Source organism: Lepisma saccharinum, chromosome 16 (assembly GCF_977018435.1).
Source record: "Lepisma saccharinum chromosome 16, izLepSacc3.1, whole genome shotgun sequence".
Classification (NCBI taxonomy): Eukaryota; Metazoa; Arthropoda; class Insecta; order Zygentoma; family Lepismatidae; genus Lepisma; species Lepisma saccharinum.
Genome location: NC_139244.1, coordinates 17,482,121 through 17,495,444, shown reverse-complemented (window position 1 = coordinate 17,495,444; position 13,324 = coordinate 17,482,121). Strand labels below are relative to the sequence as shown.

Below are 13,324 nucleotides of genomic sequence, written 5' to 3'. Positions count from 1 at the left end.
TTCACCATATTTGGAACAAGAAGAATAAACTTCAACTTGCTAACACGTAGTTTAATCGTAGCAAAGCCTTAATATGGCAGTTGTAATAATTTCCAGTTCTAATAAGTCCTCCAAATACGTCAATGAATCACATCACAGTATTCTGTTACTTCTTCAAATTCTAATTTATTGCTAAAGAGCGAAACATTAACCATATTTGTGACACATTTTGCAACTTGTGATTCAACACTTCCCACAAGTATACGACATAAAGTATAATGATATCAAATCCGAAAATTATACTTATCATGCTTTGGTAGCTGTAGTTTTGAAGTTAAAATTGTTTTCACCCAAATCTGAGAATTGGCAGGTATCTATACCACATATAGGCCTATATTTTCTTGCTTAATGATAATTGTCAGGACAGTTGTTCGTAATACTTTATTTTTTCATATGTAATAATACATGCTGCAACTGCATATAAAATAATTACAAATTTGACTAGAATGTATATATCCGGAATATCTTTTTAAGATTTGTATATGTGGTTGATACGCAGTTCCTAAATGTACACATCAAATCACTTCACTTCTTCAGAGTAATTGGTATAGGCGATGAGTTCTTCAACATGGATCTTCCTGGCCGGTGTTGTGGATAAAGTCCTGAGTACGCGTATAAAGCACCCTAGCAGTATACTTTATAATGTAGCATATTAAACCACTATTGTAAGTTACATAGGTTAGAGTGGACACCAATTCTTGTCCATGTCTTTGCTGCATATTCCTTCATAAGCATGGGCGTCGCCAGAAATTTTCCTAAGGGTGGGGGGTCGAATCGAAGATGTCGAGATAGAAGCAGTAGCAGTTTTAGTTTAGTTTATTTTAGCATCCAATATATTTGATATGGACAGGGGCGTATGCAGAAATACAATTTCTGGGGTCCAGCTAGGGGTGCCCATTCCTCAATGCATGTCATAAGCCATATAAAGTTCTAAATTAAGACAGTGTTATAACAGTGATATATTAATAATACTATCTTATTAAATATTATTAATAATAATAACTAGACACGCACACAATGACAAATAGTGCTTTTTACTGTCTGGTACACAATGCAATATATTGTTTCTAGTATTTCACCACTGCATGTATTATTCTGACAAAAAACAACCTTTTCTTACTGTACCAAAACAGTTTCTCACGGTGGAGTTCGACATGGTTGAAGATAGGGCTACATTTACCGTATGACTGGCAGAGTGCGCGCTCACATTCCTTTTGGGTATTGTTGAATTATTCATGATTGCACACCATTAAATCTGCCACTCATATCATAGCCTTGACTCATGAATTTTTTCATGTCTAGACCAAGTTTGTGACATTGTTCAAGAAAAACAGTCAGATTTTCAGCTGACATGTCACTCACTACCCAGTGGGATACACAGGGGGTGCCAATCCCCCCAAATCATGCCATGCGTCACCCCAAATCATATAATTCGCGCCCTCAAACTATATTGTAATCCCTACAAAGTATTTAATTACGACAGCGTGTCTACCGAAAGTAACTTTTTCTTAGCTTCTTGTTCCAAATGATGCACCTGATTTAAATTAAGCAGTATACCAACACTAAGCATTACATTTTAAGAAGTGACGTTATTAATGAATATCGAGTCTTGTAATGCAGGTATAGCATAAAACCACATTCACCGCAGCAAAGCGCCAACCACGCAGTCTCGCAACATATTATTGAGAGCGATGCGAGCAAGAAAATTTTCTCATCCATTTCTTTGCAGGCTTTCGAGAATATTAATTTAAGCCTTTTCCAACTTCTCTTTTGGCACGTTTGGGGCTGAAAACGTGTGGATTCCATATCGCTAAATACAGTCTCCAAAATTTATTGTTGGAACTCTCTCCACTACAGAAATCTCTTGACAATCTAAGATTTAACACTTTATCAAGAGCTTCATATCTCTCCATTTATATGTAATACTCAATTCTACCACCAAAATTTCCATGCCAAAATCTAAGACCTAGAGTTGGATACTGTCCCCCCCCCCTCCAACGTTTAATTCAGAATCCCCTCCAAAATTCACGTGTCAATTAAGGCGTAATATGTAAGAGTTGGATATTTCTCCCCGTTCCCCTTCGATAATGTCCGTAAACACTTTCTTTTCTTTATCTAATTGATTAAATATGGTGCATTTAAGGTGTAAAAATTTTACATATATTTTGGAAAAATATATTAATGTTGAATTTTACATTAATTGAAAGAAAATAAATACCCCCAGAAATCTCGAAGGCGCAGCCTGCGCCATAACCCCCCCCCCCCCCGTGGACACCCCTGCTGATACATAAGAACTTTTAGTGGATATTATTTTCAGAATCCACAAACCATACACACAGAGAGAATGATTTTTGATCTGTCACATCATGTGTCTCATCGGGAAGTAATATGAATCAACCATAGAATTTTCAAAATTTACGGGGGGCCGGACCCCCTGGACGCCCTAGTATATGAATAATAATTACTTGTTACAACCAAGATTAAGTGAAATAAATTTCTTCGTTTTTAAATTGCCATAAATTGAAAATATAGATGAAAATACCCAGGGGGTGTTGACCTACCGGTTCGACCCAACCCCCTTGCCGACGCCCATGTTCATATATATCTGAGAAGCAGAAATGTAACTGTGTGATACCAACTGTCCGTTCGTATCCACTTATGGCACATGCAATATGTACCACGATGTATTTGTTATGTACATCTGGTATATGAGTGTTTAGATGCTGTGCAGTTGAAAATATCCGAGTAAATTAGTTCTTCTTAGATTTCTTTGCTTTCCCACAGACCATTGATCGAATGAAGCGTATGAGTTTCTTCAGAATGAAGTACAGAATGGTCGAAATGACCACGAGTACAAGCAGAATGACAGCAATGACATCTAGCAGGAAGTACTGGTACCACGCGAGATCCAAAGCAGCACTTCTCATGTGAGGTGCCCCTTTGTGTCTGATGACATATTCCACCCAATAGGCGGCACGATCCAAAGCGTTCTGTGGTTGGTCCTTGAAGACAGCAGATAATTTCTTGGCGTTATTCCTGTAGCTGTAAAAAGGAAAGAATGGGAAAATATTAATGCAATCAGAAGCAATATTGTAGTTAGCAGCTGAAGTTTAAATATTGAAACATCTACAGAAAGATTGCCACTCAAATAATGACAAAGTGGAATTTCTATAGGAGATTCCGTCAAGATTATTGGATGAACACAATTAGCTGACGTTTCTTTACTTCCTCAACAATAAGTTTAGTAATTCTGTTATCACTAGAAAGTCTTAATTAGAAATGAGAAAAGTCATTTTTTGTGATGAACTCCAACAGGGACGTTACCACCCGGTGGTTGAGGACGGGGTGGGGGGGACTCTAGCCCACATGAAACAAACATAATAATTTACAGTAATTAAGGATTCACAGAGAAGCGAAGAAAGCGATGACATCAAATAATGAAACAGGAATGAAGAAAGAAAGATAATCACAGGAAGGAAAAGGTGAGTAGGAAGAGATAGAGCCATGCAGAGGTTGGAAGGAAGTGCAGAGGGGCGACCTGATAAGGTTACAATGCCCTCTGAAATTTTGATAAAATCCAATTTTTCAAATGAAAGCAATAAAGAACAAAGTTGTTAATGCAACCCCCCCGTAAAATGATCCCAGATTGCCAATTTTGTCTGTCAACAACTTTGAAAACGAAGGTTAAAATGTCAGGATCCACCTTTTCGATTCTATGCCTCTCTTTCGAACGCTAGTGGAAGAAGAAAGAAGGAAAAATTGAAAGAAATTAAGAGAGAAGGACAAAGAAAGATAGGAATAGATATATAGAAACAAGTGGAAGATAGGAAAATAAAGAAAAATATAAAGAAATGGAGATAAAGAGAAATAAATAAAGAATCAGAAGTAAAGAAGATAGGATCTTAGTATCTGACTATCAAAGCACAGACTACCTAAAAATATTTCTTCCATCCTTCAGCAGACCCGAACGGAAATCTTTCGTGACGTCACTGGTCTTCAAGCTGAAACTCGAACCTAGAGCGTTCTGTTGTGGAATTGCGAGCTGAATACTCAAAATACCCTTAGTGACTAAAATTCCACTTCATCTTTTAAATGACTTTTGACAATTGTGAATTTAACTCTTGAAGATATGCTCTGCATTTATTGTGACGTGTGGAATTCTACTGAATACTAACCTGGGATCCTCCAGCAATTTCTTCAGCGTTGCCAGCAAGCTTTCTCGCGTTAGAGTGTCAATGTTCATCTGCAATCCTAGTCCCTTTGTTTCCATGTTTTGTATATTCATCTTCTGTTCAACCATGAAAGGGATTCCCAAGATGCAGACTCCGTGGTACAGGGACTCCTGGGAGCTCAGGAGGCCTCCGTGGCTGATGAAAACTTTCACATTAGGGTGCGCTGAAATAAAAAAAAATCCACCATTTTCTTAGCATTATTTTTCATCATTTCTAATGCCAAGTTTCAAATTTATGACACTAGGTTAGGTTAGGTTAGGTTTTGTACAGAGTTCTTTGGTAGTGTTGCCACTGCCGTTCATTTTCTGTACTCTCAAAAATGTGCAACGAAAAGTTGAATTATAACAGGACACTCCTTATGTTGTTAATGCTGAATTGGCGTGGTTTAGCACCACCTTTGGCATCTTGTTAAACCATTTGCTCTCAAACCACACTGAGTACAGTACATTCGAATAGGTGTTATGTTACACCAGTTACGGTATTACATCATCTTTTTTTAGAGTGTAGAAAGTACACGAGTTTTGCAGACAGTGTACGGAAAGTGGATTGGGCCCGTATATGGTAATGTGATGGGGCAAATAGCCTAAGTGCTAACGCACCCATAATTTTAGTTTCAGGGTCATTCCACATCAAATCAACGCAAAAAACTAAGATTTTGACACCCACCAACTCCGATTTCGATGAAATTTGGTATACACCTTTCCTTTATGGTTGAAAGAAACCCCCTAAATTTTTTTCGCTCTATCTCAAACGGTTTTCATTTTACAGCATTTTGAAATGTCATCAAATCAGTGTTGTCTGTCACTCTTGAGACCCTCCGCACAAGATACCCTTGCTTACATTTTATTTCTTTTCTCCTTAACCAATCATCAGATCTCTTTGAAATTTTACACGAAGTTCAATGAAATAATGAGAATTTCAGAAAAAATACATCAGCACTCAAAAAATTTTACAAATGCCTATAAAAAGACTAATAATTGATTTGTAGCCTAACTTTTGTGGTGGGAAAACTAGCTTACGAAAATCTAAATTTTCATCATGTGGGTAAGATGGAACCAAAAACTTTTGATGTTGAAAATCATTGCAAAGACATGCTCTTTCTCTTCAAAAAATAAAATTTTTGGTTTTTTTATTCCTTCTAACGAAAATGTTACGTTTTTTGGAAATTGACTAAAATTCCAGGGTCAATCCGTATCAAATGGCCCAGCACTGGTCGCCCGACCATTTTTAAAATTTTTGATTTGTTTGTCGTAACCCCTGTACAAGGGTAGTTCAAAATAGGCATCATTTTTCTAAAACCAGACTACGTTTGAAAATGGAGGCCATTTTTGTTTCATGACTTGCTACAATTTTGGCCTATGCAGATAGTTGCAAACATTATGATGACTCAGTTAAGAAAAATTATAGATATCTGGGGTAAAAAACATTGTTTTCAGTACATTTTAGGCTTCATTTTATGTTCCGTATCTTTTTTCGCCACATCTAATGCAAATGGCTGAAATTTAGGGTCAAAACTGACTGATATTCAATTTTGAAGGGAAATCAATGTATAGGATATTTTTTTTAGTAGGTAAGCAATGAAATATCAGAGCTATAATTTTTTTAGAGGAAACATATACATCCAAAGTTTTAGCAGAAAATATTTGAGCTTTGTTACTGGTTTCTGCATTTAGTTAAAGCTCTTTGAAAATGCTCATTTTTCTCAAAATTTGGGTCTTCCCAATGACATAGTAGTTACGTCGACGTTTTGTAATCAAGGGGTCCCTGGTTCGATACCCAGTGGAGGCATATTCTGGTTCGGATCCCACTTTAATAAACTGTAGGTACAGTCTCGATTAGCCTTCCGTGCATAAAGTTGACTTAAAACTGAAATCAAACCAATATCTGGTTGGGAACCTAATAAAATTTTTTATTTACTGCATAAAGAGGTAGGTAGGTACCTTTAAAAATTTCGAGATTGATATTACATGATAACAAAGTTACAACAGGGGGATGTTTGGCAAAAACAGACACATTTACGTAATTAGTTACAATTATAATTATTTACTTTTAATGAACTATCATGCAATTACAATTATTGTACGTATTAATTAATTGCAACATACGAAGGGCTTAGTAAGCACGTTAGTAGCTCTTATCAACGAAAAGGTGTGTACGGCTGTGTGTCAAATATTTTCTGCTGAAACTTTGGATGTACATGTTTCCTCTAACAAAAATTATAGTTCTGATATGTCATTGCTTACCTACTAAAAAAATATATCCTATACATTGATTTCCCTTCAAAATTGAATATCAGTCAGTTTTGGCCCTAAATATCAGCCATTTGCATTAGATGTGGTGGAAAGAGATACGGAACATAAAATGAAGCCTGAAATGTACTGAAAACAATGTTTCTTACCCCAGATATCTATAATTTTTCTTAGCTGAGTTATCATAATTTTTGCAACTGTCTGCATAGGCCAAAAATGTTGCAAGTCACGAAACAAAAATGGCCGCCATTTTCAAACGAAGTCTGGTTTTAGAAAAATAATGCCTATTTTGAGCTACCCTTGTACAGGGGTTAAAACGACAAACAAATCAAAAATTTTAAAAATGGTCGGGCGATCACTGCGGGGCCATTTGGTGCGGATTGACCCTGAAATTTTAGGAAATTTTCAAAAAACGTAACATTTTCGTTAGAAGGAATAAAAAAACCAAAAATTTTATTTTTTGAAGAGAAAGAGCATGTCTTTGCAATGATTTTCAACATCAAAAGTTTTTGGTTCCATCTTACCCACATGATGAAAATTCAGATTTTCGTAAGCTAGTTTTCCCACCACAAAAATTAGGCTACAAATCCATTATAAGTCTTTTTATAGGCATTTGTAAAATTTTTTGAGTGCTGATGTATTTTTTTCTGAAATCCTCATTAATTCATTGAACTTCGTGTAAAATTTAAAAGAAATCTGATGATTGGTTAAGGAGAAAAGAAATAAAATGTAAGCAAGGGTATCTTGTGTCGAGGGTCTCAAGAGTGACAGACAACACTGATTTTATGACATTTCAAAATGCTGTAAAATGAAAACCGTTTGAGATAGAGCGAAAAAAAAATTAGGGGGTTTGTTTCATCCATAAAGGAAAGGTGTATACCATATTTAATCGAAATCGGAGTTGGTGGGTGTCATGACCTCATTGAAATGGCGTGGAATGACCCCTCAGTCAATCAACAAATGCTCGAGCCTGCATTGTGATGTATGCGTACACTGATGAGGTTACCTTTTAACTTGTATTTTTGAATCTTAAATTCTATCATATAGTTGAATGTAGTTCTCTCAATTGTCCACAGTTACTAATTCTTCCTTGAATGAAAGATTAGGCAACGAGTTACATTTTATGAATGCATGCCCTCCATGAGAAATTTCCCTCAGATGCCAACACTAAGCTTACCCAATATGTCCGTCTGTGGCAGCCACTTCCCTATCTTGACATTCTCGGGCTGTCCAGGGAGGACGTCCGACTCCCACTTCCAGAGGATCCTCTGCGGAAGCTGGGCGAAGACGTCCAGGAAGATCTGTCTCTTCTCCGCGGGCATCTTGTCACTCCGCACGTTGGAGCCGAAGCTGAAATAGATGACTCCATCTTTGGCTCCGTCCAGGAATTGTTTTAAATCCTGCAAAGGAAGTAAATATACCGTAGTGGTTAGGATCTATTACGGTGGTAAGAATTTATGTTGTGGAACTGTCGTAGCCTGTAATATTAATTGCATATCATCGTCCAGTTCCCCTTTTACCTACTCCTAAACTCGTATTTTGCGAGCGACTTTGCTATATGTGGAACTGCAATGCAACGTCGGCTGTAAATTTATACGTGGCAACACCGTCAGGAGGAGATGATAACACCTTGCATGTGCTATCAAACATTGAGCATTGTTAGTTTGGGGCCCATGTAGATATGTGCAGTACCAAAAGTTATCGGTGCAGGGAGTGCTGTTATGTATGCTGAAATGAACACCATTTTCTGTATTGTCCTAAAACATGTTTACAAAGGTATAACAGCGATTGTGGATCAAAATCCAGGTGGCCCGTGGCAAAACTGAACGCGAATGTCATCAAGACTTGCTTGAAGCCTGTAGCAACAATACCTAGCCAATGGGAAAGGAGGTTGGGATGTGTCAGTGAAAACAACCTCAACATAAGGAAAATGGCATCATGCTGGGTTCCCGATATTGTCACCATTGTGCACCCGTTGGATACGGAAAGGTATTGTTGCTAGAATCCTTTCTGGGCATGGATGTTCCTTGGCTCTTCATAAACTTCATCATATTATCACTTATCCTAATCTTCCCTATTAGACAAAAGTGGCATAAAAGCGAAGTAAATTAACGCAAATCAACCAATCAATTAATCAAACACATGGTTCGGAACCCTCTTGAAATATAGTCCAAGATACGTGTCTTCCAGCAGCACTTGGTACATTAAACTCACCTGAGGAAGCTCTTTTGGCGGTTTCAAGTGGATTCCTCCAATCTCAATGGCGTTCGGCAGATACGGCTTGGGATTTGCCAGGCTCAGGTGCGTGTTAAACATCACCAGACTCACGTTCTTCTGTATCTCCGCAATGGTAGGCGTCGACTCACCGAAGTGTTTCCTCAGTAACTTGTTCTGTTCTGGGATATAGAGCAGAGATGTCAAAACATCCATCATTCCAACGTACAGTGTGTTTTCGAGACGTTCCCTGAAGCTCATCGTATCCCCGAAGATATCGTGCAAGTTGGAATTCCCACCGTAATTCACCATGAATGTGCTGTGTGATGGGCTCAGCATGATGTACGGTGCTTGGAACTTTTGGACCAGCCCTAGGTAGCACTCGTTGAGGAACATGCTGAAGATGATCAGATCAAACTTCTCGTCCGAGTTAATGAGCTCCTTAATCTCTGGCATTTCCAACCCCAACTCGCAGAACTGGTTACCCATGCTGCACATCATCGTCATCATGACTGGCATCCACATATCCTTCATGTCGTACATGCTGAATTCGTCGCTCTTGTACAGGAAGTCTTCGACGAATTTGGCGTGGATGTTTTTCACGTTTTTGGTGTCTTTAATGGGAAACGGACTGAAGGCGACGATCTCGTGCCCCCTTCTGGCAAGCTCCGTTAATAGAGGTCTGTAGATATTCATATGGCTTCGTCCTGAGAACGGCATCACTGCTAGGATTCGTGAAGGTTTGGTTGGAGGCGGCTCACTCGATGCAGGAGCCAAGATGGCAGGCAGGATTAAAATGGCGGCCGATATGCGAAACATGTCTGAAAGAAAAGAAAGTGGTCCGTGAAAATTCCTCTAAAATACAACATGTTTCATTGACACAGTATTTTTTACATATGTGATCTGTAAATTTGAAAGTGGCACGACTGTCGGGAAGAGGTGATAATACCGTCGGTGCAAGGAGTGCTGTGGTGGGTATTCTTTACCCTCTGCCTTGTAATTAAGGTCCCGGGTTCGATACCCGGTGGAGGCACATAGTGGTTCGGATCGCACTTTAAACTGTAGGTCCAGTCCCGATTAGCCTTAATGTGCATAAAGTGGACTTAAAACAACAAATCAATCAATTAATCTTTACCCTCTGTTCTCGCTAGATAAAGTGAAATATTTTTCATTGTTTATGAAGATTTTGTTGTTTATGAACGTTTTCATTTGATTTTAGCTCTCAGAAATGTTATTGTGAAGTAAAGTAAGTCTGTTACTTTAGCATATTACTATATCGTGTAGCAGAACAGCCCGAAGTCTTCTCGCAAGTGAATATAGCACCCAAAGCGACTTTCCACTATAGCAGCTATAATTTTGCGTAGTTTGGTTAGGATTGTTAGGTTTGGTACTGATAGTTATTTTCGGCGTGTTCTTTCGCTATTTTAGTGTACATATAAACAGTTTATACTAACAAAAAGCGCCGAAAGTACTCCAAAATTTTTAGGTTTTAACTTACGTGGGCCATACTTTGAGATCAAATATCTCCGTTACTTGTGCTTTCGTAACGCTGGACCCCCTTTTACTTTACGTAAAACATTGAAATCGATTAAAGAAAGTGTAATTCTCGAGAGTGTATAGTGAGTAAACGGCTCCCTGTTGTGTATGTACGAGGTTGAAATGAACACCATTTTGTGCGTGTGCCCTAAAACATGTTTACAAATGTACAACAGCGATTGTGAATCTTAATCCAGGTGGCCCGTAGCAAAAATCACGAGAATGTCATCAAGACTTGCAAGAAGGCTGTATCAACAATACCTAGTCGTAGGTGATGGTTTCACAATGGTGACAATAATGGGAAACCCAGCATGATACAATTTCCTTATGTTGAGGTTGTTCTCACTGATACATCTCAACCTCCTCGAGAAATGCACTTATCCATTGCCTAGGTATTGTTCAGTGGCGTAGCATGAGCATTTCGGATGGGAACGCCAAGTTCGAAGGAAGGGTAGGCCTTTTTTTTTTGCTTAAGAGTTTACTTATGGAATTAGCTGACATATGTATTGTCTATTTAAAATCACAATCTCATTGTGTTTATTACATTAAGTCAGCCGGGTTCCGATAAAACATGATCCATGCTTGTTTTATCTAGAAAATAAGATGCCTCAGTGTGCAATAAATGCTTGGAGCACTGGTGTTTTATACCATTTTTAATTAAATTGCTCAAGTCAGAAACACCGTACACCATTCGGAGTATTTTGCTCCACACGTAACACATGTGTAGCAAAACAGTATTTTATAATCAAGGAAACCTTTCGACATGACGCAAGTAATTAAAAAAAAAAACCTACCTGAATTACAAGCGCCTCTAGAACAACACTAGACTTCATTGTTGTGAATGATACAAGTATTGATTGATTTGGTTTATTTTACTTCGCTTTCTACCACTTTTGGCTAATCGCAAATATGAATATGAGTGATGATATTGATGAAGTTGATGAAGATACACTCACAAAGAACAAACATGCGTAGGCCGGGATTCGAGCCGGAAACCTCTGGCGTCTTAGCGCGCTGTGCAAAACACTCTGACACGAAGGTGGGTGGATGATCCAATAATCGTACACTCTACTGACGTAACAGTGCCTATTAGTAGTAATTCAGAGTTTCAGACCACTGTTATTGTATCTTGAGAATGTTGATAAACATTTTAGAATAATTTTGTTAAGAGATCATACGATGTTAAGAGTTTTGAAACGAATGCTAAACATTTCCACTGGCACAATATTAGGCAGTTAGATACTAACGAAAATATATTTTTTTTTTAAATAAATAGTTTTGTGGGTTAGGCGATAGAGCAGCTACAGGCTGAACTTCTACCACGAGGACTTTATCAACTTGTTTGACAAAACCTTTTTTTTTCTTTTAGTTTTTAATGCACTTCACTGTTCCTGCGATAAATTACACAATGCAGTGGTCATTAAAGATACGTCAGTCAATATTGCGTATTGTAACATCACACAGCACGAGCAGAGGCACGAGCGCGAAAAACCGGGTAGAAATTCTACTTCTGTCGTCTGCGTCGGAAGTACAGCGCCTTGAATCGGAAGACAGGAAAGGTCACATGGCCCCTAGAACCAATTAGTTGCTCCGTACGCCCGCGTATGGCGAGATCATTTCGCCCGTGCTGTAGAGATCCAAGCCACAAGCTTTCCCTCCTTCTCTCTGCCTACAGGCAGGCATGGTCCTGTACGCCAAACCTAGCCGGCGTCCGGCAAGCAAAGACATTAGAGAAATGCTACAAGGATAGCTGTTAGTGGAGCGTTGTAGACGGATCGCGAAAAATAGCTTTTATAATGCCATAATGCTCAAACATGTATATAATTAGTCACGTTTTACTTTATATTTACAGCATTTACGCATTTTTAAAATTTTAAATCAGGGAACGCCGGACGTATGGGCGTACTAGGACGCTACGCTACTGGTATTGTTAACATGGAAACAAGGCTTAACAGTGTTACGTTTGTAAACATGTTTTAGGACAGTACACAAAATGGTGTTCATTTCAACCTCGTACATACACAACAGCACTCGCTGCACCGACCACTTTTGGTACTCCACACATCGACATGAGCTAGAACTAACAATGCTCAATGTCTGATAGCACATGCACGATATTATCACCTCTTCCCGATACTAAAACTTATACCTTGGAATAATAAAAGCATAGTACTAACAGGATTTCCCTTGCGAACACTGTCCTAGTCTGAGATTAAATGCAAAATCGTGATATAATTGAAATACGAATACCGCAAAAATACATTCAAATTACACTTAATTATTGTGTGCATTACGGACAGCCCACAAATTTGTTACAGTATGGAAATAAAGATGATAATTAAAGCTAACTTACTGTGCGTCTTCTTTAGCCTCAACGCAAATTGCAAATAACAAATGCTTTGTAGGCTCACAAAGTGGAATATGGCAGTGTTATCTTGTGAACTTTGAGATAATAGGTTTTATCTTCGAGTACATTGTAGACTCATTGTACATGACTCGAAGAAATGTACGGAACACATATTTACATACTTTGGAAATCGCTACTCATTCTGAATCGATCATTATATAATGATAGCAACAGTTTCTCAACTTCTTTCGCCTGTTCTGTTTTTCAGAGGCGAAGATCTCTTTATATAATTCTCAGTAAAATCACAATTGCACAAGGTAGCCATGGTAAACTTGGAAACGTTACAATTTACAGTACTGTGTCCTTCTATAATTTATAATTCTTTGTGGGTGTCCCTTCATCAATTACATCCTCGTATCATCACTCATCCTCATTGTCGCAATTAGCCAAAAGTCGCAGAAAAGCGAAAAACAACCTAATTCAATGAATCCAACAGCATTTCGGATTTTCTTTGTTCTACATTTTTTATCTGCCAACTGAATCAATTATTATTGGTCAACGTAAGTAGCTGTTGTGTGCTCATGTACTACAATTACTCACCCTTATCTCGAACAAGTTTGTAATACAGAGTGTCCCGTTATAACTCCATTAAGCCTTGTTTCCATGATTATGAAAAACTAAATATGCTGACCAAGGCAGTAATTTAT

The 13,324-nt window shown here is 38.2% G+C and overlaps 1 protein-coding gene across 1 annotated transcript; it reads right to left on the bottom strand.

The window, feature by feature from the left end:
- Nucleotides 1-405: 405 nt before the first annotated feature.
- Nucleotides 406-12,672, bottom strand: LOC146000294 (UDP-glycosyltransferase UGT5-like). Its single transcript, XM_083137788.1, has 5 exons — nucleotides 12,624-12,672; nucleotides 8,735-9,555; nucleotides 7,698-7,920; nucleotides 4,215-4,434; nucleotides 406-3,081 (listed from the first exon to the last, which is right to left on the bottom strand). Exons 2-5 carry the CDS (start codon nucleotides 9,551-9,553, stop codon nucleotides 2,790-2,792), a joined length of 1,554 nt encoding a protein of 517 aa, XP_082993914.1. The 5' UTR covers nucleotides 9,554-9,555; nucleotides 12,624-12,672; the 3' UTR covers nucleotides 406-2,789.
- Between the last annotated feature and the right edge of the window lie 652 nt (nucleotides 12,673-13,324).

Coding starts and splice junctions, on each gene's coding strand:
- LOC146000294 (XM_083137788.1), bottom strand. CDS start 9,553: ATGTTTCGCATATCGGCCGCCATTTTAATCCTGCCTGCCATCTTGGCT. Junction 7,921..8,734: donor CGCCAAAAGAGCTTCCTCAG/GTGAGTTTAATG, acceptor CTTCCTTTGCAG/GATTTAAAACAATTCCTGGA. Junction 3,082..4,214: donor AAATTGCTGGAGGATCCCAG/GTTAGTATTCAG, acceptor TCCTTTTTACAG/CTACAGGAATAACGCCAAGA.